The 23,754-nt window shown below is 54.0% G+C and overlaps 4 protein-coding genes across 4 annotated transcripts; all 4 read right to left on the bottom strand.

Annotated features, from left to right (window-relative positions):
* Positions 1 to 10,473: 10,473 nt before the first annotated feature.
* Positions 10,474 to 11,448, bottom strand: LOC118646802. The gene has a single exon (XM_036290481.1). It carries the CDS (start codon positions 11,446 to 11,448, stop codon positions 10,474 to 10,476), a length of 975 nt encoding a protein of 324 aa, XP_036146374.1.
* Positions 11,449 to 11,765: 317 nt separating this feature from the next.
* On the bottom strand, positions 11,766 to 15,749 carry LOC118646804. The gene has a single exon (XM_036290487.1). The coding sequence runs from the start codon at positions 15,747 to 15,749 to the stop codon at positions 11,766 to 11,768; it is 3,984 nt and encodes a 1,327-aa protein (XP_036146380.1).
* A 1,263-nt stretch (positions 15,750 to 17,012) lies between these two features.
* On the bottom strand, positions 17,013 to 17,987 carry LOC118646805. The gene has a single exon (XM_036290490.1). It carries the CDS (start codon positions 17,985 to 17,987, stop codon positions 17,013 to 17,015), a length of 975 nt encoding a protein of 324 aa, XP_036146383.1.
* Positions 17,988 to 18,304: 317 nt separating this feature from the next.
* LOC118646806 lies at positions 18,305 to 22,288 on the bottom strand. The gene has a single exon (XM_036290501.1). The coding sequence runs from the start codon at positions 22,286 to 22,288 to the stop codon at positions 18,305 to 18,307; it is 3,984 nt and encodes a 1,327-aa protein (XP_036146394.1).
* Positions 22,289 to 23,754: the final 1,466 nt, after the last annotated feature.

A 23,754-nucleotide genomic window follows, 5' to 3' on the forward strand; every position in this document is an offset into this window, starting at 1 on the left:
CTTCTTTTATTTTCTCTAATCTCGTCAGCAGTTCTTCTCCCCACACTTCCTTCTTTTTCTTCACCAATTCTTTGTATTTTTTCCTCCTCTCTATGTATTCCTTGCTTCCAATCTTGCCTTTTTTTAGCCTCCTTAGCTGTTTTCTCAGTTCTTTTTTCCTAAATTTGCATTCTTGATCGTACCATTCCTCTCCTCTTCTTGTTTTCCCCTTTATCTTTATTCTTTTCGTGACCATGCTCTTCTTAACAATCTCCTTCAACTCGCTCCATTTAATTTTCTCTCCTTTGTTCTCTAGTTCTTTCTCTAAATTTACCTGGTATCTTTTTATGCTTTCTTCATCCCACTTGTATTTGACAATCCATTCTTCTTCCTTTAATTCTTCCTCTTCCTCACTCCATCCTATTGTTATTGGGAGGTGGTCCGACTCCACTCTTTCCTCTATCTTGCATGTTTCTACCTTCTCCCATCCTTCTTCATTTGTTATTACGTAATCTATCACTGAGCACCCTCTGCTGCTGATGTACGTAAAGCTTCCTTCTTCATCTCCTTCCGTTCTCCCATTCACTATGTTTAGGCCTTTATTCTCCAGCCACTCTAGTAGTTCTTCTCCCTCCTCATTTATCACTTTGTCCTTTGAGCGTCTTCTTTTTTCCTTGTATAACTCGCATCCCATCTTTTCCCCTGTTCTTGCATTGTAGTCACCTCCAAACAAAACCATTTCACTTCTTGCCAAATCCGTCATTTCTTCCATCATTTCTCTATTTTCTTTCCTACACTCTCTCATATACGCAACTCCTACATACAGTCTTTTTTCTTTTCTTCTTACCTCTTTACCTATGAATTCTTTCCCTTTCCAACTTTTTGCATTTGTATCCTCTTCGTATATTCCTTTTCTTGTGGCCAGAATTATTCCTCCTTTTGGTCTTCCTTTTCTTGTATCTTTTCTAGCTGCTACCATTTCCACTTTAAAATCATCTTCCAGTTTTTTTCTTACGAACGCTTCCTCTTTATCCTTAAGCCATGTTTCCGTGAGTCCTATAACCTCGTATTCTTTTATGAAATTCCAAAAATCCTCTTCTTTTCCTTTAACTCCTGCCACATTCCAAAAGATTATTCTTCCTTCTCCCCTCCTTCCCGTCTGTTCTTTCCTCCTTCTTCCCTTCTCTCCTAAATCATTAAACTTCTGCTTGCTCTTTATTCCTTTACTGCCCGTCAATCCTTTAACTTCTTCTTCAATCCTTCTTGTCCCAATCCATTTTGCTTTCTCTTTTTTCTCGAAATGTCGAATCCTCTTCCAGTTCTTCCTTTGTTTCATTCCATTTATACCATTTATCTTCAATCCTTAGCTTCCAGAATTTTATCTGTACTTTTTTATTCTCCATTCTGTATCTTTTCGCATGGGCTACTATATTTTTCTGTACCTCTCTTTCTTTCTTCGTCCTGTCATTGTCTATGTAAATCTTCTTTTCTCCCAACTTATTCTTATTATGCACGATCTTATTTCTATCTTCCCATTTTCTGAGTTTGACTTGAATCATTCTCCCTCCATTTATTGCTCTTGCTGTCTCAACTTCTATGTTCGTCTCTATGTTGTCTCTTAAGAATTTTTCTATTTCACTTTCTAGATTCTTACCTTGACTACTTGTCTCTAAACCTTTCATTATCACGTTTAGCTTCCTTTCCTCTCTTTCTTTCCTTTCCATGATCTTCCTTATTTCCTGTATCTCCTTTTCTGCTTCACTCTGGTCTGTTCTGGCTTTCGGTATTCCTCCTCTTGTCCTTGCTTCTAATATTTCTAGTCTGTTCTTTACTTCCTCTTTATTCGTGGCTCTTTCGCTATTTTCTATCCTTTCCTCCAGTTTATCCAGTCTCCTCTTCGTTTCTTCCCGGTATCTCCTATCCTCTTCCCTCATATAGTTTATTTCCTTTAATAGTTCTTCCTTCATTTTTTCCATCTCTCTTTTCTTATTATCTTTTTCTTCGTTAAACCTTTTCAACAACTCTAACATTATTTCCTTTTCGCTCTTTCCCATTGTTCCCCCATCTTCTCTGCGTTTGTGTCTTCCACTTCTCTCTCCACCTCTACCGAACAGACCTCTCTCTCTACCTCCACCGAACAAACCTCTCTCTCTACCTCCACCGAACAGACCTCTCTCTCCAAATCGATCTGCCGCGCACCTTCCAATACGCTTCTCTTATTTTGAGCTTTTTGTTCTTCACTTTCCGGAGAGATCTCTCCTCTTTTCCTCTTTACACTAATGTAATCTAAAATTGAGCCGTAACTTTGCGCTCTATCTCTCACCAGTCTTTCGGCGTTGGTTGGTCTTCCCTTTCTCTCTTCTTTTCCTTGCTCTTTCACCGTCCTCTGAAACAATTGATTATACATTACAAAAAAATTGCTCTAATTCCTATAAAAGATGTCCTTAAAAAATTTTTAAAACTTCCTAATATTTTTATTAGTATTGTAAAATATATGAACGAATGTAAAAATAGCAATAGATTGCTAACTTCAGTTTACCATGGTCAAATGTGGAACTCTATACAATAAAAAAAAAATGCTATTATTTTACCAATAGCATTATTTTTTGATGATTTTGAGATTAATAATCCATTGGGATCACACAAATCAATTCATAAATTAGGTGCGGTTTATATAAGTTTATTAGGTTTTATTATTATTACCTAGTAATATAATGAATAATGTAATTATTTAAACGAATTTATCGTTAAGTAAACCATATGCGGTTCTTTCCGCTATGACAATACTGGATATGAAAATGTTATCATAGTTACAATGTGAACTCATAATTAATATGAAATATAATGTTAAATATCACGTGCGGTCTTTGCCGCTGCAAATACTATTAGTAAATATAATAATAATATTGAATATAATAATATAGAAGAATATAGTGCGGATTTAACGCAATTAACTACACGCGGTTTCGCCGCTGCGAGTGTTCTTAATAATAATATATAAAATATATCTTAAATCTAATTAGCACACTGTATACCTATATATATATACTAAACAACTAATGACTTATGTGTCTAAGCTTATAACTAAATTGCACGGATCACTGTCTCTACGCGCACTAAGTTCAGTCTTTGCTGAGTCACAGCGTGACGTAACGCGATGCAGGGGGTACGCCGGGATCCTCCTCGTCCCCTTCATCGAACTGAGCTGCCGGCTGAGTTGGCGGAACCAGTGAGTCATCCTCCCTCGGCTCGTCCGTCGGTGCCTGGCTTGCTAGTTGTATTGATATGTCCGAGTCGGGCGTCGAACTCGGCGTCGGCGTCGGCGTCGGCGTTGTCCTCGGCGTCGGTGTCGGCCTTGGTGTCGGCGTCGGCCTCGGTGTCAGCGTTTATTTCGGCGCCTCGTCCATCCTCGCCACGTTGATTCGGAGGTCTCGGATCGGTGCAGCGTCGGCTCCTGCTAGCGGCTGCAAGGTTAGGTTAAGTTGGACGTCCCTCTCGTTGTGCGCCACCTTGTCGTGGTGAGAGGGCTCCCCCGGTGGCTCTGGGCCCCGATCCCGGGCGGACTTGTCCGCTTGGGAGACGGACCGCGGGCCGCTGGGGGTCTAAGAGCGCACGGTGCGGGGCCCGCCTGGGTCTCCGACCCGGATGGTTCCCGCACAAGAGGAGGCCAGCGACTCCCTCAGGGCTCCCCGCTAGAAAGGATAAGTCCCATCGCTGGTAGGGGATGGGGACCCCGACTTCAAACCCCCGGGGACCCGGCACCGTTAGGGGAGAATTTCTATCCTCCCTCCGGGTCGGGGAGTCCCGATCCTTGGGTGGGGGCCTAAGGAGAGGGTACCCGGGAGGGAGCGCCGGAGAGGGGGGGGGGGCTCCACTTGGAGAACCCCGCTTCCTCTGACGCGTGGGGATGGGATGGGGTGGCGGTGGTGGGGTGGGGGGGCTACGCTCCGCGGGGCCCCCCCTCTTTCCTCCTCCGCCTCCCTTCCCTCCCCCGGGGTGGGGATGGGAGTGTGTTCTGGGGAGGTCGCCGGGGCCGCCCGGGCGTTCCCGGGGTCGGGGCCCGGCGACAAAAGATGGGACGGCCCCCGGGGCCGCTCGGACTTATTCCGAGGTCGGGGCCCGGGGGCTGGGCCGCCGGGGCCGCTCGGGGGTAACCCGAGGTCTGGGCCTGGCGGCGACGCGGGACGAGTAACCCGACGGGACGGCTCCTGCGTCCCTTCGAAGTCGTCCTGTCGAGTAGGCGGAGCCCCCTCTCCGTGGAGGGCATTGCCCCGCGGAGGGGTGGCGTGCTGGTCGCCACGGCGGGCAAGTCCCTGGAGGAAGCGCAGCCTCCTGGAACCCATCCGTCCGTGGGGCCCCTCGGGTGGTGCCACCCATCACGGTGCCCGGGACGTCGAAGACCCGGGACCCCTAAAAGCCCGCGGCGCCGTGGGCCTTGATGCCCCGGTCCGCGGGTCAGTAAGGGGCAGGAGCCCAGTGCCGGGGATGATTATTCCCCCGGCCCGAGGCATATGCCGGCCCCCCGGGGGAACTCGGGGCCCCGTCCAGGGGCCAATTTATTGGTCCCCGTGCGGGTGAGGGCACGCCCGGTCGGTGGAGCCGTGATGGGGAGTGGGATCTTCAGCATTTCTTTTTATCATGTCTTTGGGTTCGGGAAAGGGGAAGCGCTATAAGCGTATAGCGGAGATGGCCGGGGACTCAGGGTCGGAGGACGAGTCCCGGGCCGACGAGGGCCTCTCCAGAAAGTCGGCTCGGGTTGAGGCTGCCGAGGGAGGTAGGGAGGGAGGCGCTTCACCCGCACCGTCGTTTGTCTCCACGGTGGTTGAGATATCGGACATCGTGTCGGACAGCGGCGGCGAGCCGTCTGTGAGCGGGGAAGGCCCCGTCGAGGGAGAGAAGAAGAGGAGGGGGGGGGAAGCCGGCCACCACGGGCGACTATGTCCAACTGGCACAGGCCAAGGAGCGCCTGGTGGAGGCCTCCCGAAAGGAGATGGCCCTGGAGGAGGAAAGGGCCATATTGGACCCTATGACCGGGCTTTCGGAAAAGCTCCGGAAACAGGGGTCCAGTACGATGGAAAAATTTGCCGAGGAGTATCGGAGGGCCCCGGTGAATGATTTGGCGGCGGCTGTCGCTACGAGTGCTGAGGCGGTGCTGAAATGCACCAGCATATCCAGAGGCCTCAAAAGCACCGTAGCGAAGCGTATACGGGAGGAGACCTGCAGGGCGGCGGCGTGTGCTACGCTGCTGTCGCTGCAGGCCCAGAAGCCGCCGGAGGAAGGGGCGGCCGAAGAGATGGCCGCCCTAAGAAGAGAGCTGGAGGCCGCTCGGAGGGAGAGCGGCCAGCTCAAGGAGGAAATCCGGGCCCTCCGAGACAGGGCGGCCGAGCTGCCGCCCCTGGAACGGCGACAGGCGGCCGCCAGAATAAGGTCGCCGTCCCCCCACGGGGGGACCAGAGAGACGAGACTCTCCCTGCCGAGCGCCGGAGGGCGCTCGGAAATGGATGTGGACCCGCCCCCCACCCCACCGCGGTCGGCGAGGGGGGGTGATGGCGGGCCCGTCCCGGACAGGGGGGCTCGTGGGGTAGGAGGGGGACCGGGCGGCGGAGGCGACGACGGGTTGGTCGTGCTCCCCCCGCTCGTACCTCCCACACTGGGAGGGAAGATGAGGGATATCCCGGACGAGAGGACCGTGAACGCCCAGATTGGGCGCAGGCTCGCCGGGGTAGACCTCGAGGCGGCCGTCATGGCCCGGCTAGATGCCATCTTCGAAGGGTGGCTGGCCGGGAAGCCTGAGATGGCGGCCGCCGTCGCGGGTCGGGGGGCCCGCCGGCCCGGCGGCGTCGGGGAGGGGTGGGCCGCCCGCGGTTTGTCCGCGGGGCGGCCCCTCACAACCCGCCGCCGGCGGGGCGGTTTGGGCGCCCTCCCCTCCCGTAAGTGGGGGCGGCGACGGCGACAGCGGCGGCGGCGGCGGGAGCCGCAAGAAGAAAAAGAAGAGAAAGAAGGGGGGTGGGGGACCGGGGGGCCCGGGCGCGGGTGCCCCCGGGCCCGCCGCGCTGGTCGGGGCCGCCGCTTGGGACACGCGGGCCGTTGGGCCGGCGGGCCCGGGCGGGGCGGCCTCCGACGCGGACCGGGGATGGTCCGTGGCTTTGCGCTGGCGGGGGCGGTGTCGTGCCTCTAGGCCCGTTCCGGCCCCCGCCCCGGTTCCGCAGGGGGGCGGCGGGGCGGTTCGCTCGTACGCGAGCGTCGCCTCTGCCGCCCCCTCGGGGGCCCGGGGTGGCGCTGCTCGGCGGGGCGGTAGTGGCGCTGCCGGGGGGGGGCGGGTGCTCCGGTGCCCCCCGCTCCTCCGGCGGCTGCCGCCGGCGTGGAGGAGGTCGCCGGCTACCCGGGCGGTCACCATCACGTGTGAGGATGGGGCCTATGCCGAGACCTTGAGGGAGGCCAGGTCTAAGATAGACCTGGCGTCCCTCGGGGTCTCCGAGGTCAAACCTAGGAGGGCGCAGACGGGGGCCCTGCTCCTGGAGGTCCCGAACAGCGACGGCCAGGGCGGGGCCGACCGCCTGGCCGAAAAGCTCCGCCAAGTACTGGAGGGGAAGGAGGGAGTTAGGGTCGCCCAGCCGGTCAAGATGGCCGAACTTAGGCTGGGTGGCCTCGAGGAGTCGGTCACGCCCGATGAGATCAGGCGGGCGGTGGCCGACAGGGGCGGGTGTCCCATGGGGGACATTAAGCTGGGTAAGTCTAGGAGGGCCCCGGGCGGCCTCTTCACCGTCTGGGCGCGATGCCCTTTGGCGGCGGCTAACCGGATTGTCGCTGTCGGTGGAGGACGCCTGACGGTTGGGGGTTGGTTCCGGATGAGGGCGGAGCTCCTGGACGTGCGCCCCCTGCAGTGCTTCAGGTGCCTGCAGAGGGGACACGTCAGGAGCATGTGCGGTAGCAGGGTGGACAGGAGCGATACCTGCTACCGCTGCGGGAGGGCGGGGCACCGGGCGGCCGGGTGTACGGCGCCCGCGAGGTGCCCCGTGTGCGCGGAGGCGGGCCGCCTCAGCGGTCACCGAGTGGGCGGTCCGCTCTGCGGCGCCCCGGTGGTCCGGGGCGGCCTGCTTCCGGGGCGTGGAGCGCGCGCGGGCGTGACTGCGCCGGTGGGCGCGGGGGGTCGCGTGCTCTCCGGGGGGGCCAGCCTGGTCCTGGGTGGGGTCGCCGCCGCCGCTGCTGTTGCGGTGGCGGCTGGCGAGCCTATGGAGGCGGATCCCCTCCCGGAGGGGGTTGGGGGACCGCCTCTGCCGCAGAGGGCGTCGCGGACTGACCCTGGGGGCGCGGAGAACGCCCGATTGAGCGTCCATAATGCGCCTTAAGTTCGTCCAGGCAAATCTCAACCACGCCCGCCACGCCCAGGACTTGCTCATGCAGCGACTTCTGGAGCGCGGCGGGGCGATAGGGGTGATTGCGGCCGGGTCCCGTCGGGAGACCCCGTTTGGCTCCGCAATGGCGGCGGCACCGTGGCGGTAACGTGGCCGCGCAGTGCTGCTGTCTCATTCCGGATGGGGTTCAGGGAGCCTCTTACGTGTGGGCCCGGGGGAGGGAGGTGGACATCGTGGCGGTGTACCTTCCTCTCTCTTGGCCTCTTCGGCGGGTTCAGCAACAACTGGACGAGCTGGGGGCTCGCATTCGAGCTTCCCTGGGACGGCCGACCCTGGTGGCGGGGGACTTCAACGCGAAATCCGCGTCTTAAGGTTCCCCGCGCACCGATGTCAGAGGGGAGGTCGTCGAGCACTGAGCGGCGGAGCTTGGCCTCGTCCTGGTCAACGACGGCGGAGTCCCGACGTGCGTAGCGTGGAGGGGGGAGTCCATCGTGGATCTCACGTGGGCTTCCCCCTCCGCGCGTCCCTGGATTAGGGACTGGCGCGTCGCGGACGACGTCGAAACGCTGTCGGACCACCGGTATATCAAGATGGATATAACGGTGAGCGGGGGGGGGTGCCCCCGGGGGACGGACGGACCGGCGCCGGGGCGCGCCCGGACCGTTTAAGAAGTGGGCCGTGGGAAGGCTGGACGAGGACCGGCTCCACGGCTTCCTCGCGGCCGGGACGTGGGCGGACGCCGGGTGTTCTCCCCTTGGGGCGGACCGTGCGGAGGACGGGGCGCGGGCCTGTCGGGCCTCCTCACCCGGGCGTGCGACTTCGCGATGCCCAGGGTGGGGCGACAGGTCCGGCGGTCGGTGTACTGGTGGTCCGACGAGCTGGCCGGACTGCGGAGGGCCGCGGTTCGGGCCAGGAGGGGCTGGACGAGAGCCAAAAGGAGGAGAGGTTCCTCCCCGTCGCCCGGGCTCCTCGCCGCCGCCGAGGAGGCATGAAACGGATATAGGGCCGCTAGGAGGCTCCTTGGCCGCGCAATTGCCGCGGCCAAGAACAAGGCTTGGGGGGAGCTCCTCCGCACCATCGACGACGATCCGTGGGGGAGACCCTATCGGATCGTCATGGGTAAGATGGTGTGGGGGAGCGGGACTCTCCCTCCCCCGCGGGACCGGGGGGAGGAGACCCTGAAACCGCCTCCAGGAGGTGAAATAACGAAAAGATCACCTACACCATCGACGTCCAAGAGCCAGGATGAACAGGAGATAGCAGCGACGAACGTGGAGGACAGCGGAGAGCGGAGCGCGACCAAACAATCTTGTGTAAGACTGGAGAGGTTAGAGGAGCGCGGAAAATGAATAATCGCGTGTTAAAAAGACGAAAAGACGCGAGTTAAGGTTTTTAGTTTTCAGGATTCTGTTCTGTTAAATTTTATCTTTTCTGTTGAATAGATATATATTTTTTATTATTATTATTATATATACAAGATAAAGTTTCTTTATGATTTTATTATTATTTCAAGTCTATTTTTTAATAGCATGTAAGTTTGCGTTGAGCGAAAGCTGCGATATTATTAACGCATTAGATAAAGCGAGAAATTCGTTAAAAAATTCATACTAATTTCTTTTATAATTTTTTCACAGAATTATTATTATTATTAAAAATATATGCATGTTTTATAACATTTACTAGCAGTAAGTTTTATAGCATTAAGGATAGTGTTAGCAAAACCGAGCTGACAGATAACTGTCAGATAGATATACGAAGATTTCGTGATATTAATTATACAAGCGTTGAAAAAACGTAACGTGATTTTTCACGTATGAAAAATTTTTATTATTTTATTTTAATTCGCTGAAAGAACGAAAAGAATAAAGTCACGCGAGAATTTACTTTAAATGTTAAACTGTCAAATATTTTGCGTTAGCATGAATCAGCTGTTAGAGCAGATACTTGATTACTATTTGAATGCGAGAGCGCCGTTTATATCGGCGCGAGTGCCGGAACCGCCCAGCGCTGAGCGCGGAGTGCGTGTCGGGTGACTTCGGAAAGTCACTCGAGGATGAAACTGGATGAGGTGGATTAGAAATGACACACTGAGGTCAACTTAACAAATTTTATTGAATATTTCACCTCTCACTGAACAAACACAGAGTGCACGCTCGCGCGGAAATGAGATTGAGATTTGAGCGTACGCGAAGACGACGGGATGTAAGCGATCGGAAATCTTCCTAGCACGATGATAGGCTGCCGAAGAGAAAAGCGCGTCGGAAATCTTGTGAAGCGTGGGAAGCACGCTTTCGCGACGGAAATCTTGCAAGCGCGATCGACGGATATCTTGTCGCGCAGCAGCCGTGCAATCACGAACGCGACGTCGTCAACCGTGGTTAATGATATGATCGTGCTATCGATATCTCTGCGTGATCTCTCAATCCGCGATTGCGCGCATGAATGTAACACTCAATGAACAGTTAATTGAGATACAAAGCGAACTTCGACGGACTTTAACGCACTCGCGATCCCGAGATAGAGAGAAAAGGCGCGAGATCGCAAACACTTGAATTTTGATTGAATTGCGCGAAGCGCGAAGAGTGATCTTGGCGGGCGGTAGCAGGCACAAGACTGGCTGCGGAGGAATGCTCCGGGAAGTCGGGCGCCTCCACACCATCCGATCAAACGCTTAGTGCGTGGCGATCACTCACCACGCAGCTGATCTGCGGAGGACCACGCGATCCTCCATCGAGAGAATCACGCGGTCCTCCACCGAGGAGCATGACGCTCAGAAACTGCGGTTCGAGACGGCCGGCGTGATATTATTGTGTCCCCGATTGTCCGCTGCTAAATCTGATTGGCATGCTGTGAACACGCCGTCAGCAAGCGCGACGAATTCGAGGGACGGAAAATTTGAAGGGAAAAATCAAATCCCGAACATACCGGCCGCCTTGAAACGTTTGTTTCAAAATTTCGCGAAACAAATCTCGATCAATGAGAATCGGCGGATTAGACAATCGCATAGTACTTAAAACTAAAGCACAAGGAAGCGCAACTAATTCTAGACTTAAGCTATCGGAAATGAACGTTATGATAAACAATGTTAATGACAATGCGAAAAAGAACATAAAGGAAAAATCTTGCTCGTGAAACGCACCTATTCAACGTCGGCTTGCGCGGCGCTTGTGATCGGCAAGGGGCATAGCTGTACGATCGGGCGCTTGTATTCCGAGGTCGCGGTCCGCACGGTGACGACCCGCGTTAGCCCATCCGAACCGGGGTGACAGCGGATGACTCGGCCGAGCTCCCACTTGCAGGGAGGCAAGGTAGAGTTACGTAGAAGAACGAGTTGCCCGAGTTCTACTGACGCCGTCGGATGCCGCCATTTGCCGCGCTGCTGAAGCGTATTAACGTAGTCGCTTGCCCACAGTTTCCAAAACCGTTCGGTGATTTGGCGAATAAGTTGCCAACGAGACAAGCGATTCTCGTTGAGCTTCAGCAGCGACGGTTTCGGGGGCACGGTGATCGCGGATCCGATCAGAAAGTGGCCCGGCGTCAGACTCTCGTAGTCCTCAAGAGAATCCGACAACGGTGCGATTGGACGCGAGTTTAGGCACGCCTCGATTTTACAAAGAAGAGTCGCAAACTCCTCGAACGATAGAGTAGCCTCCCCTAAAACCCGACGGAGGTGATGTTCCACGCTGCGGACGCCTGATTCCCACAGTCCTCCGAAATGAGGAGCAGAGGGGGGGATAAAATGCCACGACACATTATCGTCCGCGGTTTTGTTTAAGAACTCGGGATCGCGAATCGACGACTGATAGGCGATCCGGAGCTCTCGATCAGCGCCGACGAAAGTCGTTCCATTATCTGAATACATCGATTGCGGCAGACCTCGACGCGAACAGAATCTCAGATACGCGTTGAGGAATGACGGAGTGGAGTAGTCCCCGACTAATTCGAGGTGAATGGCTCGAGTAGCCATACAAATGAATAAGGCAATATATGCCTTTCGTGACTGAATTCCGCGACCGGCGGATGCGCGGACTTTAACAGGCCCGGCGTAATCGATTCCGCAATGCGCGAAGCCGCGAGGCGGAGGCGACACACGCACCTTAGGGAGATCACCCATCAACTGCACCGGAGTTGCGGCTCGTTCGCGACAACATTTTATGCACGCGTGTATGACCGCCTTCACTAAACTTCGAGCGCGCACCACTCAAAATTCTTGACGGATAATAGTCATTGTGAGCTGCGGGCCCCCGTGCAAGGCTCGCATATGAGCTTGCAAGATAATGAGTTGCACGAGAGGATGGGAAGCTAATAATATAGGATGTCGCACCCGGTGTGGGAGGGGAGCGTGGCGCAAACGACCCCCCACACGAAGGATTCCTTCCTCGTCGAGAAACGGCCCAAGAGCGACAATCGAACTTTTCGAACATCGAACTTTCACGACAATCGTGAGATGGTCTGACCTTTGTTTAGCAGACGCATCTCGTCCGTGAATAGCTCCGCCTGGATTCGTTTTATCCAGAACGTTCTGGCGAAATGGCAATCGTTTGACGAGAGAGCGACACCCGTGAGAGCTACCGGGTGATTCGAAGCGTTCCGAACGCGACAGGCGGTTATAAATTTAAAAATGTACGCCGTTACGTGAATTAATTTAGGCCACGACGAGTATCGGGAAGCAAGATCCCATTGATCTGCGGGCTCAGAAATAAGAAGTGCAGTAATTCGCTCTTCGGTAAGAGCGTCAGCAGAGCGAGGGACAGGCTCCGGAGGCCAATTCTCCCTGTTGAATTGAAGCCAGGGTGGTCCCTGCCACCACAACGAATGATCGCGAAGCTCGTTGCCGGGTAGTCCTCGCGACGCGCAATCCGCGGGGTTGTCTAGCGTAGGCACGTACCGCCACTCAGCGTCTGGCAATCGCGATTGAATGTCTTGAACTCGGTTGGCGACAAACGTTTTCCACCGAGATGGGTGAGCGCGTACCCAGGCGAGAACGATCGTCGAATCAGTCCAGCAAATACAAGGAGTAGCCCGGTCAGCGAGAGATTTGCGAACGAACTGCATGAGACGAACCAGAAGTACGGCAGCCGACAATTCAAGTCGCGGGATAGTAAGAGGGGCAATCGGCGCCACCCTTGATTTGCCAGCAAGCAAAGAAAGCGTAGTATCGCCAGAGACGGTAACGACCTTCAGATATACGGAAGCCGCGTATGCGAGACTAGACGCGTCGGCGAAACCGTGGAGCTCCGCATGTACGATATCCGCGTGGACGCCCGACCACCGCGGAATTTGAATATCGTTAAGTTTTGAAAATTGAGCGTAGAGTACCTTCCACTGTCCGAGTAGAGGCTCCGGAATGTCCCCATCCCACGAGGTTTGGAGACGCCAAAGTTGCTGCATAAGAATTTTAGCGGTAATGGTGACAGGCGTAACCCAGCCTAATGAATCGTACAGCTTAGCGATCGTGGAAAGAATCGCGCGTTTACTTCGAGGCAACGGATCTGCGAGAGTTACCTTGAACTGAAAAACATCGCGCGAGGGATTCCAAACGATACCGAGGATTTTAACCCTGTCATCGATCGCGATTTGTTTGTCGCAGGCCAAACCATGATCCTCAGGATCAATGTCGGCGAGGAGCGCAGGAGAATTACTCGACCATTTACGCAACTCAAAACGACCGCACCGCAACAAAGATACGAGCTGATCGCGGACCGTCCGCAGATGAGTGAGGTCATCCCCGCCGAATAATACATCGTCGATGTAAATTTGATCGCGCAAAATCGGAGCCGCGAGCGGGAACCGATGCCCCTCGTCGTCGACCAGGCATTTGATTACGCGCAGCGCGAGAAACGGAGCGCATTTCATCCCGTAAGTGACAGTCAGCAGCTGATAGTCGAGGGGCTCCGCGAGATCGTCATTCCACAAGACGCGCTGATAATCGACGTCGCGTGGATCAACCAAGATCTGGCGATACATCTTAGCGATGTCCGCCGAATAGACGTATTTAAAATGACGCCATTGCAATATGACGATAGGCAAGTCCGTCTGCAGTTTCGGCCCGGCAAGCAAAAATTCATTCAGCGACGATCCGTTCGATGTACGGCTCGACGCATTGAAAACGACGCGCAAGTGTGTCGTGGCACTATCCGCCCGGAATACCGGATGATGCGGGATGTACACGCGTTGATCAGGTGAGCCCTCAGGGGCGGACGCCCGACGCATGTGCCCGAGCTCTTCATACGCGCGCATGAATTCTTCGTACTCGCGCCTGAGTGCGGGCTGCGAGCGGAGCCGCCGCGATAACGAGTGATACAGGCGTTCGGCAGAAGGGCGCGAACGGCCGATATCAATCGGAGGGCCCTGTCTGAAGGGCAGTCGTACAATATACCTGCCGTCCGAACATCGCGAATGAGTAGCGCGAAAATGAGATTCGCATTGATTGTCTTGCGGAGTGAGGGTATGAGATTGAGGGAGTTCCTCGATCTCCCAAAACCGTCGTAGCTCTTCATCGAGAGACGGAGAGGGCGAGCAATGATGCGCCGCGACGTGAAAAGAAGAGAGCGAAACGTTTGAACTGTTGGTCGTTTCGCGGGGCGAATGCGAATCGGGCGCGAGCGGCCCGGAGACTATCCACCCGAGAATTGAGTTCTGCGCGACGGGTTGCCCGCGCTCTCCTCTCCGAATTCCTTCCTGAATTAAGTCGCCGTATACGTCCGCACCGATTATAACGTTAATCGGGTCGGAGCTTGTCGGGTCAGCATCCGCCCATTTAATTCCGGACAGGTGCCTAATCGCCGCAAGATCCGACATGCGTTTTGGCGCGTATGAAGTGAGAGAACTCAAAATGAGCGCGGTCGTCGACAGCGACGGCGAATCCGAATCCCGGGGAGAGATAAGAATGGAGGTAGCATGTCGAACCGTGCCGACGTCGATGCCACCGACGGCCGAAATTGCGACCGACATTCGGATCCGCTTCGCACGCAATAGTTGAGCAAGATTTTCTGATATGAATGTGGCTTCGGAACCCTGGTCGACCAGAGCTCTTACTGTGACGGAACGGCCAGACACGGTCCGAATCCTGACCCACGCGGTCGCCAAAAGAATTTGCGATTTAAGGCTCGACGTTGTAGACGCGAGCATAGAGTGTACTTCGCCCGCGGCGGCGGACGAAGTCGAAGGTTGCGCCTTGCGCGCGGCGACGGCGTTAGAGTCAGAACTCGAATCCGCGTCACTATGTAGCATCGAATGGTGTCGCTGAGCGCATGACCGACAACTATATTTACTATTGCAGTCCGGAGCTGCGTGACGGCTGCTTAAACAATTAAAGCAGCGTTTGAAGCGCTTGACCATTTCGCGTCGCTGATTGACATTTTTTGATATGAAGTCAGGGCACGCATTCAAATAATGACGGGCCTTGCACAACGGGCAAGCAGACGTTGCGCCGTCGGACGCGGTCGCGACGTGAACGCGCGAAGACGCCGCAGGCTTCGACGACTTCGTAGCGGAACTCAGCGAACATTCTTCCAACGCGCGGATGCGATACGTCAGAAATTGATTTAACGCCTCGTAAGTTGGCGGCGCGTCGACGCCACTCGTGTGAAGCGTCCACGCCTTACGCGTGACCGGATCCAAGCGATTCGACATAAGATGGACAAGCATGTCATCCCATAGATCGCTCGCAGAGCGATCGAGTTTTTCTAATGACGCGAGCGCGAGATTTACTTTGTCGCATTGCGATTGGAGGTCGGACGCGGACTCACGAGTCAGAGTCGGCAGGCCGAGTAACGTCGATAGAAGAGACGAAAGCGTTCGTCTTTTACTCTCGAATCGCGCCGTTAGCGTCTTCCACGCAGTATTGAAATTATTCGCAGTAATTTTAATTTTACTAATACACTCGAGCGCGGAACCCTTTAATGACGACGAAAGATAATGCATGCGGGCAAAATCCGTAATATCTTTATTATGAATTATAAGCGAAGTGAAACGATCGCGGAAAGTTTCCCATTCCGCGTAATTGCCGTCGAACGGTGGCAATCGAATGGTCGGCAAACTCAAAATAGACAACGCGGACGCGTCAGAAGACGCGGTCATATGTGTGCTCTCGATGGATTGGTTGTGACTCACGACCGGCTCGAGCTCCTCCAAGCACTCCGTCATGTATTCCAGCGCCAGATTGTATGCCTCCTCAGTCTTGTCGAAATGACCTTTGACGAAATATTCCGTGGAAGCCTGGGTGGAAGCCGGAATCGCTTGCAGGAGTATTCCATGGTTTTCTCGATACGGCCGCCAATTGTCCTTGAGAGTAGCGATTCGTGAGCGAATCTTTGCCGCTGTCAGATTTCCCTTGCCAAGCCTTTTGAAGTTGTCCAGTGCTCTCTGGATCGAGTGCTGCAGCACCAACTGATTGGAGAGTATCTCCGACATGATGTGAGCGCGAGTTGCCCCTCACCAATTTCAAATAACACTAAACACACACTCACGATCCGGCTCGAAGGACCAGCAAATGAATGCGAGAGCGCCGTTTATATCGGCGCGAGTGCCGGAACCGCCCAGCGCTGAGCGCGGAGTGCGTGTCGGGTGACTTCGGAAAGTCACTCGAGGATGAAACTGGATGAGGTGGATTAGAAATGACACACTGAGGTCAACTTAACAAATTTTATTGAATATTTCACCTCTCACTGAACAAACACAGAGTGCACGCTCGCGCGGAAATGAGATTGAGATTCGAGCGTACGCGAAGACGACGGGATGTAAGCGATCGGAAATCTTCCTAGCACGATGATAGGCTGCCGAAGAGAAAAGCGCGTCGGAAATCTTGTGAAGCGTGGGAAGCACGCTTTCGCGACGGAAATCTTGCAAGCGCGATCGACGGATATCTTGTCGCGCAGCAGCCGTGCAATCACGAACGCGACGTCGTCAACCGTGGTTAATGATATGATCGTGCTATCGATATCTCTGCGTGATCTCTCAATCCGCGATTGCGCGCATGAATGTAACACTCAATGAACAGTTAATTGAGATACAAAGCGAACTTCGACGGACTTTAACGCACTCGCGATCCCGAGATAGAGAGAAAAGGCGCGAGATCGCAAACACTTGAATTTTGATTGAATTGCGCGAAGCGCGAAGAGTGATCTTGGCGGGCGGTAGCAGGCACAAGACTGGCTGCGGAGGAATGCTCCGGGAAGTCGGGCGCCTCCACACCATCCGATCAAACGCTTAGTGCGTGGCGATCACTCACCACGCAGCTGATCTGCGGAGGACCACGCGATCCTCCATCGAGAGAATCACGCGGTCCTCCACCGAGGAGCATGACGCTCAGAAACTGCGGTTCGAGACGGCCGGCGTGATATTATTGTGTCCCCGATTGTCCGCTGCTAAATCTGATTGGCATGCTGTGAACACGCCGTCAGCAAGCGCGACGAATTCGAGGGACGGAAAATTTGAAGGGAAAAATCAAATCCCGAACATACCGGCCGCCTTGAAACGTTTGTTTCAAAATTTCGCGAAACAAATCTCGATCAATGAGAATCGGCGGATTAGACAATCGCATAGTACTTAAAACTAAAGCACAAGGAAGCGCAACTAATTCTAGACTTAAGCTATCGGAAATGAACGTTATGATAAACAATGTTAATGACAATGCGAAAAAGAACATAAAGGAAAAATCTTGCTCGTGAAACGCACCTATTCAACGTCGGCTTGCGCGGCGCTTGTGATCGGCAAGGGGCATAGCTGTACGATCGGGCGCTTGTATTCCGAGGTCGCGGTCCGCACGGTGACGACCCGCGTTAGCCCATCCGAACCGGGGTGACAGCGGATGACTCGGCCGAGCTCCCACTTGCAGGGAGGCAAGGTAGAGTTACGTAGAAGAACGAGTTGCCCGAGTTCTACTGACGCCGTCGGATGCCGCCATTTGCCGCGCTGCTGAAGCGTATTAACGTAGTCGCTTGCCCACAGTTTCCAAAACCGTTCGGTGATTTGGCGAATAAGTTGCCAACGAGACAAGCGATTCTCGTTGAGCTTCAGCAGCGACGGTTTCGGGGGCACGGTGATCGCGGATCCGATCAGAAAGTGGCCCGGCGTCAGACTCTCGTAGTCCTCAAGAGAATCCGACAACGGTGCGATTGGACGCGAGTTTAGGCACGCCTCGATTTTACAAAGAAGAGTCGCAAACTCCTCGAACGATAGAGTAGCCTCCCCTAAAACCCGACGGAGGTGATGTTCCACGCTGCGGACGCCTGATTCCCACAGTCCTCCGAAATGAGGAGCAGAGGGGGGGATAAAATGCCACGACACATTATCGTCCGCGGTTTTGTTTAAGAACTCGGGATCGCGAATCGACGACTGATAGGCGATCCGGAGCTCTCGATCAGCGCCGACGAAAGTCGTTCCATTATCTGAATACATCGATTGCGGCAGACCTCGACGCGAACAGAATCTCAGATACGCGTTGAGGAATGACGGAGTGGAGTAGTCCCCGACTAATTCGAGGTGAATGGCTCGAGTAGCCATACAAATGAATAAGGCAATATATGCCTTTCGTGACTGAATTCCGCGACCGGCGGATGCGCGGACTTTAACAGGCCCGGCGTAATCGATTCCGCAATGCGCGAAGCCGCGAGGCGGAGGCGACACACGCACCTTAGGGAGATCACCCATCAACTGCACCGGAGTTGCGGCTCGTTCGCGACAACATTTTATGCACGCGTGTATGACCGCCTTCACTAAACTTCGAGCGCGCACCACTCAAAATTCTTGACGGATAATAGTCATTGTGAGCTGCGGGCCCCCGTGCAAGGCTCGCATATGAGCTTGCAAGATAATGAGTTGCACGAGAGGATGGGAAGCTAATAATATAGGATGTCGCACCCGGTGTGGGAGGGGAGCGTGGCGCAAACGACCCCCCACACGAAGGATTCCTTCCTCGTCGAGAAACGGCCCAAGAGCGACAATCGAACTTTTCGAACATCGAACTTTCACGACAATCGTGAGATGGTCTGACCTTTGTTTAGCAGACGCATCTCGTCCGTGAATAGCTCCGCCTGGATTCGTTTTATCCAGAACGTTCTGGCGAAATGGCAATCGTTTGACGAGAGAGCGACACCCGTGAGAGCTACCGGGTGATTCGAAGCGTTCCGAACGCGACAGGCGGTTATAAATTTAAAAATGTACGCCGTTACGTGAATTAATTTAGGCCACGACGAGTATCGGGAAGCAAGATCCCATTGATCTGCGGGCTCAGAAATAAGAAGTGCAGTAATTCGCTCTTCGGTAAGAGCGTCAGCAGAGCGAGGGACAGGCTCCGGAGGCCAATTCTCCCTGTTGAATTGAAGCCAGGGTGGTCCCTGCCACCACAACGAATGATCGCGAAGCTCGTTGCCGGGTAGTCCTCGCGACGCGCAATCCGCGGGGTTGTCTAGCGTAGGCACGTACCGCCACTCAGCGTCTGGCAATCGCGATTGAATGTCTTGAACTCGGTTGGCGACAAACGTTTTCCACCGAGATGGGTGAGCGCGTACCCAGGCGAGAACGATCGTCGAATCAGTCCAGCAAATACAAGGAGTAGCCCGGTCAGCGAGAGATTTGCGAACGAACTGCATGAGACGAACCAGAAGTACGGCAGCCGACAATTCAAGTCGCGGGATAGTAAGAGGGGCAATCGGCGCCACCCTTGATTTGCCAGCAAGCAAAGAAAGCGTAGTATCGCCAGAGACGGTAACGACCTTCAGATATACGGAAGCCGCGTATGCGAGACTAGACGCGTCGGCGAAACCGTGGAGCTCCGCATGTACGATATCCGCGTGGACGCCCGACCACCGCGGAATTTGAATATCGTTAAGTTTTGAAAATTGAGCGTAGAGTACCTTCCACTGTCCGAGTAGAGGCTCCGGAATGTCCCCATCCCACGAGGTTTGGAGACGCCAAAGTTGCTGCATAAGAATTTTAGCGGTAATGGTGACAGGCGTAACCCAGCCTAATGAATCGTACAGCTTAGCGATCGTGGAAAGAATCGCGCGTTTACTTCGAGGCAACGGATCTGCGAGAGTTACCTTGAACTGAAAAACATCGCGCGAGGGATTCCAAACGATACCGAGGATTTTAACCCTGTCATCGATCGCGATTTGTTTGTCGCAGGCCAAACCATGATCCTCAGGATCAATGTCGGCGAGGAGCGCAGGAGAATTACTCGACCATTTACGCAACTCAAAACGACCGCACCGCAACAAAGATACGAGCTGATCGCGGACCGTCCGCAGATGAGTGAGGTCATCCCCGCCGAATAATACATCGTCGATGTAAATTTGATCGCGCAAAATCGGAGCCGCGAGCGGGAACCGATGCCCCTCGTCGTCGACCAGGCATTTGATTACGCGCAGCGCGAGAAACGGAGCGCATTTCATCCCGTAAGTGACAGTCAGCAGCTGATAGTCGAGGGGCTCCGCGAGATCGTCATTCCACAAGACGCGCTGATAATCGACGTCGCGTGGATCAACCAAGATCTGGCGATACATCTTAGCGATGTCCGCCGAATAGACGTATTTAAAATGACGCCATTGCAATATGACGATAGGCAAGTCCGTCTGCAGTTTCGGCCCGGCAAGCAAAAATTCATTCAGCGACGATCCGTTCGATGTACGGCTCGACGCATTGAAAACGACGCGCAAGTGTGTCGTGGCACTATCCGCCCGGAATACCGGATGATGCGGGATGTACACGCGTTGATCAGGTGAGCCCTCAGGGGCGGACGCCCGACGCATGTGCCCGAGCTCTTCATACGCGCGCATGAATTCTTCGTACTCGCGCCTGAGTGCGGGCTGCGAGCGGAGCCGCCGCGATAACGAGTGATACAGGCGTTCGGCAGAAGGGCGCGAACGGCCGATATCAATCGGAGGGCCCTGTCTGAAGGGCAGTCGTACAATATACCTGCCGTCCGAACATCGCGAATGAGTAGCGCGAAAATGAGATTCGCATTGATTGTCTTGCGGAGTGAGGGTATGAGATTGAGGGAGTTCCTCGATCTCCCAAAACCGTCGTAGCTCTTCATCGAGAGACGGAGAGGGCGAGCAATGATGCGCCGCGACGTGAAAAGAAGAGAGCGAAACGTTTGAACTGTTGGTCGTTTCGCGGGGCGAATGCGAATCGGGCGCGAGCGGCCCGGAGACTATCCACCCGAGAATTGAGTTCTGCGCGACGGGTTGCCCGCGCTCTCCTCTCCGAATTCCTTCCTGAATTAAGTCGCCGTATACGTCCGCACCGATTATAACGTTAATCGGGTCGGAGCTTGTCGGGTCAGCATCCGCCCATTTAATTCCGGACAGGTGCCTAATCGCCGCAAGATCCGACATGCGTTTTGGCGCGTATGAAGTGAGAGAACTCAAAATGAGCGCGGTCGTCGACAGCGACGGCGAATCCGAATCCCGGGGAGAGATAAGAATGGAGGTAGCATGTCGAACCGTGCCGACGTCGATGCCACCGACGGCCGAAATTGCGACCGACATTCGGATCCGCTTCGCACGCAATAGTTGAGCAAGATTTTCTGATATGAATGTGGCTTCGGAACCCTGGTCGACCAGAGCTCTTACTGTGACGGAACGGCCAGACACGGTCCGAATCCTGACCCACGCGGTCGCCAAAAGAATTTGCGATTTAAGGCTCGACGTTGTAGACGCGAGCATAGAGTGTACTTCGCCCGCGGCGGCGGACGAAGTCGAAGGTTGCGCCTTGCGCGCGGCGACGGCGTTAGAGTCAGAACTCGAATCCGCGTCACTATGTAGCATCGAATGGTGTCGCTGAGCGCATGACCGACAACTATATTTACTATTGCAGTCCGGAGCTGCGTGACGGCTGCTTAAACAATTAAAGCAGCGTTTGAAGCGCTTGACCATTTCGCGTCGCTGATTGACATTTTTTGATATGAAGTCAGGGCACGCATTCAAATAATGACGGGCCTTGCACAACGGGCAAGCAGACGTTGCGCCGTCGGACGCGGTCGCGACGTGAACGCGCGAAGACGCCGCAGGCTTCGACGACTTCGTAGCGGAACTCAGCGAACATTCTTCCAACGCGCGGATGCGATACGTCAGAAATTGATTTAACGCCTCGTAAGTTGGCGGCGCGTCGACGCCACTCGTGTGAAGCGTCCACGCCTTACGCGTGACCGGATCCAAGCGATTCGACATAAGATGGACAAGCATGTCATCCCATAGATCGCTCGCAGAGCGATCGAGTTTTTCTAATGACGCGAGCGCGAGATTTACTTTGTCGCATTGCGATTGGAGGTCGGACGCGGACTCACGAGTCAGAGTCGGCAGGCCGAGTAACGTCGATAGAAGAGACGAAAGCGTTCGTCTTTTACTCTCGAATCGCGCCGTTAGCGTCTTCCACGCAGTATTGAAATTATTCGCAGTAATTTTAATTTTACTAATACACTCGAGCGCGGAACCCTTTAATGACGACGAAAGATAATGCATGCGGGCAAAATCCGTAATATCTTTATTATGAATTATAAGCGAAGTGAAACGATCGCGGAAAGTTTCCCATTCCGCGTAATTGCCGTCGAACGGTGGCAATCGAATGGTCGGCAAACTCAAAATAGACAACGCGGACGCGTCAGAAGACGCGGTCATATGTGTGCTCTCGATGGATTGGTTGTGACTCACGACCGGCTCGAGCTCCTCCAAGCACTCCGTCATGTATTCCAGCGCCAGATTGTATGCCTCCTCAGTCTTGTCGAAATGACCTTTGACGAAATATTCCGTGGAAGCCTGGGTGGAAGCCGGAATCGCTTGCAGGAGTATTCCATGGTTTTCTCGATACGGCCGCCAATTGTCCTTGAGAGTAGCGATTCGTGAGCGAATCTTTGCCGCTGTCAGATTTCCCTTGCCAAGCCTTTTGAAGTTGTCCAGTGCTCTCTGGATCGAGTGCTGCAGCACCAACTGATTGGAGAGTATCTCCGACATGATGTGAGCGCGAGTTGCCCCTCACCAATTTCAAATAACACTAAACACACACTCACGATCCGGCTCGAAGGACCAGCAAATGAATGCGAGAGCGCCGTTTATATCGGCGCGAGTGCCGGAACCGCCCAGCGCTGAGCGCGGAGTGCGTGTCGGGTGACTTCGGAAAGTCACTCGAGGATGAAACTGGATGAGGTGGATTAGAAATGACACACTGAGGTCAACTTAACAAATTTTATTGAATATTTCACCTCTCACTGAACAAACACAGAGTGCACGCTCGCGCGGAAATGAGATTGAGATTCGAGCGTACGCGAAGACGACGGGATGTAAGCGATCGGAAATCTTCCTAGCACGATGATAGGCTGCCGAAGAGAAAAGCGCGTCGGAAATCTTGTGAAGCGTGGGAAGCACGCTTTCGCGACGGAAATCTTGCAAGCGCGATCGACGGATATCTTGTCGCGCAGCAGCCGTGCAATCACGAACGCGACGTCGTCAACCGTGGTTAATGATATGATCGTGCTATCGATATCTCTGCGTGATCTCTCAATCCGCGATTGCGCGCATGAATGTAACACTCAATGAACAGTTAATTGAGATACAAAGCGAACTTCGACGGACTTTAACGCACTCGCGATCCCGAGATAGAGAGAAAAGGCGCGAGATCGCAAACACTTGAATTTTGATTGAATTGCGCGAAGCGCGAAGAGTGATCTTGGCGGGCGGTAGCAGGCACAAGACTGGCTGCGGAGGAATGCTCCGGGAAGTCGGGCGCCTCCACACCATCCGATCAAACGCTTACAGTGCGTGGCGATCACTCACCACGCAGCTGATCTGCGGAGGACCACGCGATCCTCCATCGAGAGAATCACGCGGTCCTCCACCGAGGAGCATGACGCTCAGAAACTGCGGTTCGAGACGGCCGGCGTGATATTATTGTGTCCCCGATCGTCCGCTGCTAAATCTGATTGGCATGCTGTGAACACGCCGTCAGCAAGCGCGACGAATTCGAGGGACGGAAAATTTGAAGGGAAAAATCAAATCCCGAACACTATTTAATTTTAGTTATCATTATTATTTTGTGTCTATGGACAACTTTCATAGTGGCATATGCGTACTGCATGCTAATAACGATTTCGTAATTTTATGTTATGATAAATAAAGTTGATTTTATGTTTAAAATCATTTTATTTCATTGATTATTATAAGTTAAGATTAAGTGCAAGCCGGTGGCACCGAAAAGTGCAGCCGCGACGTGCAGACATATACGTTTGCACGAATAACGTTATAACATCGGCACTTCTTAGTGCCAAGCGCTACACGCACATTCCCGTACGACAGCACGAGCGAGAATAACATCATTGGTCCTAAGCTTCGTGGAGGGGAGCATCGCAGACACAGTAGCTGCGCATTGGACGAGGATACTATCTTGCGCTGAGCGTCTCTCGCATGGCGTGGGATAGGACGAA

This window comes from Monomorium pharaonis, chromosome 1 (assembly GCF_013373865.1).
Source record: "Monomorium pharaonis isolate MP-MQ-018 chromosome 1, ASM1337386v2, whole genome shotgun sequence".
NCBI classification, from domain to species: Eukaryota; Metazoa; Arthropoda; class Insecta; order Hymenoptera; family Formicidae; genus Monomorium; species Monomorium pharaonis.